The sequence below is a fragment of the Otolemur garnettii genome, unplaced genomic scaffold, assembly GCF_000181295.1.
Source record: "Otolemur garnettii isolate 467f Iridium unplaced genomic scaffold, OtoGar3 scaffold00047, whole genome shotgun sequence".
In the NCBI taxonomy this organism is placed as follows: Eukaryota; Metazoa; Chordata; class Mammalia; order Primates; family Galagidae; genus Otolemur; species Otolemur garnettii.
In genome coordinates this window covers 890,814-895,933 of record NW_003852442.1, presented here as the reverse complement: position 1 = coordinate 895,933, position 5,120 = coordinate 890,814, and the positions used below count along the sequence as shown (strand labels likewise).

At 49.8% G+C, this 5,120-nt stretch overlaps 1 protein-coding gene across 1 annotated transcript in view; it reads right to left on the bottom strand.

The window, feature by feature from the left end:
* Positions 1–1,566: 1,566 nt before the first annotated feature.
* COTL1 (coactosin like F-actin binding protein 1) overlaps positions 1,567–5,120 on the bottom strand; it is a 42,299-nt gene continuing 38,745 nt past the window's right edge. Inside the window, exon 4 of the mRNA XM_003791293.2 lies at positions 1,567–2,899. Within this exon, the coding sequence (XP_003791341.1) occupies positions 2,789–2,899 (111 nt within the window). The 3' untranslated portion in view covers positions 1,567–2,788. The remainder of the gene's footprint in view (positions 2,900–5,120) is intronic.

Here is a 5,120-nt window from a genome sequence, read left to right as displayed (position 1 = left end):
GTAGAGGCTGTGGTGTCACAGCTCACAGCAACCTCAAACTCTTGGACTTAAGTGATTCTCTTGCCTCAGCCTCCCAAGCAGCTGGGACTACAGGCACCCTCTACAACGCCTGGCTATTTTTTTGTTGTAGTTGTCATTGTTTAGCTGGCCCAGGCTGGGTTCAAACCCACCAGCCTGGGTGTATGTGGCCGGCTCCCTACTCACTGAGGTACGGGTGCCACCAAAACCTGACTTTTTTTCTCAGAAGGGGACTTATCCTTGTCTGTAACTGTAAACCCACCAGTGGGACAAACTTATTAATAGCCCCTATCCCTGCTAGACTCAGCCTCCCTGAGGGTGGGGACAGTGTCTGAGTTTGTTCGCCACTGAAGCCCATAATGGAGCCAGTGTCTGGCACACAACAGACTCCACTGACAAGAACCTATGGCAGGGAGACACAGGCCTGCTTCTCATCCCGTCTGCCTGGCCTCAGGCCACTTCTCACAGCCTTGGCAGGAGATAGTGGTGTCTGCTCAGGCAGGGCACCTGATTTCAGAGGGATGGAGGCCTCACCTGCACTTCCAAAACTCCAGAGATCCTAATGCACAGCCAGGGATGAGACCGCGGGCCTAGGGGCAGATTTGAGAGAGCTCCTTTTTCTTTCTGGGTCACCCTACGTGGGAAAGGGGTAAGGTGGGTGGAAAACACAGCCCACAGAGCTGAGAAGAACTGGTGGCAGGCATGAGGTGACAGCATGATGCACAGAACCATCGCTGTTCCTAAGCCTTTCTGCATAGTAGGCAATGTTGTTGCCCATTTTGCAGATGAGGCTGAGAGAAGCTCAGAGAGGTTAGCTGAGTTACCTAGAGCCACACAGCTGTGAACAGATGAGCAGGTGTTAGAACTAGGTGGCTAGAGCAGGACGGAGGTGGGGGTGGTGACAATCTTCAGGGCCCGTGCACCGGGCAGCGTAGCAGTGATCTCGCTCACACCTTGTAGGATTCTTTCCTCTCTGATTTTGGCTTCCACCCTCTCCTTGTCCCCTCCCTGTCCCACACTCCAGGGCTGGAAGCCCAGTCATCTGTGTGTTTAAAACTCCTCTGGCCTGGTTCTGAGTTCCCACCGGGTCTAGTGCACTCAAAGTCCAGGTTTTTAGCTCGAGGACAACCTCAGAAAGGATGTCACCGCCAAGCCAAAGGAGATGCTGTCTCTTGGCTTTTCCTGAAAAGACTGAAAGGACTGTCCCAGCCATCCAACCTGCACTTACATCACTATCCCAAACCCAGGGCCTCCCACTCACCTCACAAGCCAAGAGATCTGGACACCTGAGTTTAATTCCCATCCTGCTGTCCCCTACCTGGGTCACAATTAGTCCCTCTGAGGCTCAGCTTCCACAAAATGGGGGTGAGCACAGCACCTGTTTCTTACAGTGTTAAGAATCAAACACACTCCTACATATGAACATCCCCGGCCAGGCGGTCCCACCAATGCTTCTTGAATCTGAACGTGATGACAGTCATCTATGTTTTTAAAGAAACATATGACAAATCAGAGAAACACAATGTGTTTTTGAAAAACAACAACAACAACAACAAAAAAAACCATTTATTTCTGTAAACTGTTTGAGTGCGGAGATATTCTTCACAGCCCCAATGCAGTACAGATTTTCTTCCCCAAAACGAAATGAGCAAGGAAAAAAAGAAAAAGAACTACATAAAACGTGCTCATGAAAAACCAAGCCAATCTCATCTTTCTTTAAAAACAAAACAAAGCAGATCCTTGACTTTTCAGCGCAGGCCCAGGACTGACACCACAGACTTTCGAGTGGCCATGAGTGGTAGGGCTCACGGCTGGGGTGGCGGGGCAGCCCTCCAGCCCGCGCTCTTCTCTGCTTGCACGGGGACCTTTCTGTAAGGGAGGAGCCAGTTCTCGGTTTCTACCTAAATTCCTATTCCCCACCCTGGGCCTCTCTCCCTCACGCCTTGTCAGTTTGGGAGCCCCTAAAGTTATCCCTAAAATACGCCTCCTGTTAACTCTGGATGCAGACTTTTGCCTCAGTTCCAAACCACAAGGAAATTTCAGTCCAAAGGGCAGGAACAGGGCAGGTTTCAGACCAGGCGTCAAGGCTCCTGCCAGGCAAGTTTTAAGGCAAATTTTATCTCATCTTATTAGGTCTGAGCCAGACCTAAACGTCTCATCACTGAGCATTTCTGCCTCTATTGCTGACCACGTAGCTTAGGCAACTCTGAATGGGGTGGGGAGGGACTCTGGCCCAGTTCTAGGAGGTCTGAGGCTGACAAATAGGACAATGTGTGTGCTTATGAAGGCTGCAGGTGGTGGGCACAGCTCCTGGCCCTATGGACCCCTCAGCGGTAACAGGAGGGTGAGCCAAGGGAAACCGAGGTGGCAGCCCAGTCTCAGGCTACGGAAGCGATGCCAGGCGATGGCAGGTCCCACAGGGCGGCCTCATGGAGCACAGGAGAGATGCCAGGAAAAGGGGTCACCGCAGGAGGTACCGCAGATCTGGCGACATGCAGGACCTTGGCATCAAAATGATTTTTCTTTAGAACAAAAAAGGAGGGTGGGGGAAGAAAAAGAAGATCGAAGAAAGATGTTCCATGAGCTTCAGGAGACAGGACACAGCAGGGTTCATGAGGGAAGCAGGAAGAGGGTTTGGGGTGCGGACACAGGGTGGTGGGCGCTGCCTCTTGAGGCTTCTCCTCTGCCTGGTGGGCTGGTAGCGGAGGCCGGCGGGCCCCTCCCCCGGGGAGCAGGCAGATGACTTTGGCAAGGGGGGACGGGCACGGGGTTACTCTGTCTGGGCATCATAATTGGCTCCCCCCGCCTTCTTCAGCTCGCTCTTGATGAAATCTTCCTCCAGCTCCTTCCGATCGCTAATCACAAACTCTTTAGCAAAGTTCTGCAAGAACAAATGGAAACGCACCATGTTCACAGTGTTCCTCCTAAGAAGAGAAGGACGTGGTCTACGTGTGGCCCAGGCTGCACCTAGGACGGTTTGGCACCCGAATGATCATTTCAATGATCGTAATGAATACTCGGCAGCAGAGTTCATCGGCAGCATGATCACGTCTAGACATCAGGGACGAGGTGCGGTTGAGATGCTGCATTTTCCCGTGACAACAGGGATGGGCCGGGGGAAGCCTGGGCTCTAATTATGGCTCTATCATCTTCCAGCCACGTTACCTCGGGCAAGACCCTTCAACTCTCTGTGCCTCAACTTCCTCATCTGTAAAAAAACATCTTGTCTGGCCATAAAGTGCAAAAAAAAAAAAAAAAAAAAGCAAAAGACACACACACAAAAAATTTGTCAGGTGAACCGTAGGTTCTGAGGTTGGAAAGGCAGGTGGGCGTGCTGATAAATGTTTAACACTAGGCTTTCCAAAAAAGAAAAAGAAAAGGAGGAGGAAAACTCTCACTTGTAGCTTTTGCCCATTTCCATGGTGTAAATATCCCCATAGTGGTGGATTTCAAGCTACCAGCATGGTGTCCCCATCCATGAGGTTGGGATGATGGAGGCATGATCAGGGTTAGGGTTAAGGTTAGGGTTAGGGTTTGAATGCAACCCTTTGTTTGCATTCATTCAACAAACACCATGCTGATGGAGTCGAAACACATTCTTAATAAAGTATCGCAAGGATGGAAAAACAAGGCTGGACACGGTGGCTCACGCCTGTAATCCCAGCACTGGGAGGCCAAGGCAGGTGGATTGCCTGAGCTCACAGGTTTGAGACCAGCCTGAGCCAGAGTGAGATGCCATCTCTAAAAAATAGCCAGGCGTTGTGCTGGGCGCCTGTCGTCCCAGCTACTTGGGAGGCTGAGGCAAGGGGATCACTCGAACTCAAGAGTTTGAACTAAGACACCATGGTAGTCTACAAACGGTGACCAAGTGAGACTGTCTCAAAAAAAAAAAAAATGGAAAAGCAAGTATTTGGGGGTACTCAATACTAATATGAAGCCAGTAGATGAACTAATATACCCCCACAAGGAGCAAAACTCAATTCAAGTTGAGGGGACAGAGAGGGGATGGGCGAGAGGGGAGGAGGAGGGGGATGGGTGTTCCCCCTCCTAAGGGCACAATGTAGAGGTATATGGCACACCTCCTGGGGGAAGGACACAACTAAAACAGGGACTTTACCTAACAAATGCAGACATTGCAACCTAATCATTTGAACCCTCATATTAATCTGAAATTAAAAACAAACACCATGCTAGGTGATGGGGCTATAGGGCTGAACAAAACAGATGCAATCCACAACCACTTGTCCCCTTGGGGAACACAGCTTTTCCCCATGTAACCCACAGGCCTGGCACACATCAGGCACTTGGTAAATGTTTGTGGCGTGTATGAGTGAAGCAGGTGACCTGGCTTATCAGATAACTCTGAACTATGAAGATAAACAGTTTCTATAACATTTGGACCTAGACTTTCTATTTTCTTTGTTTTTGAGACAAAGTCTCATTCTGTTGCCCTTGGTAGAGTGCTATGGCATCACAGTTCACAGCAACCTCAACCTCTTGGGCTCAAGTGATCCTCCTGCCTCAGCCTCCCCAGTAGCTAGGACTACAGGCAACTGCCATGACACCCAGCTGTTTTTTTAGAGATGGGTTCTCGCTCCTGTTCAGGCTGGTCTTGAACTCCTGAGCTCAGGCTATCCACCCACCTTGGCCTCCTAGAGTGCTAGGATTACAGGTGTGAGCCAGCACACCCAGCCTGGATCTAGGACTTTAATAAAGAAAGAGATGTCAGGATGGTGATAGACAGGAAGCTACCAAAAATATAAAGAGAAAGAGAAATCTGTAGAGACAGAAAACAGATTGGCAGTTTTGTTACCAAAGGCTAGAGATGGGAATGGCAGGTTATAAAAATGTTCTAAAATTGGGTGATAATTGTACAGTTCTGCAAATTTACTAAACATCACTGAACTGGACAATGAGGATGAGTTTAATTTTGTAGTATATAAATTATACCTCAATAAAGTTGTTTTTAAAAAAATCCTCTCCGGCTAGGGCGCCAGCCACCTACACCTAAGGTGGCGGGTTCGAATCCCCAGCCCGGACCCGCCAAACAACAATGATGGCTGCAACCAAAAAATAGCCGGGCGTTGTGGCGGGCGCCTGTG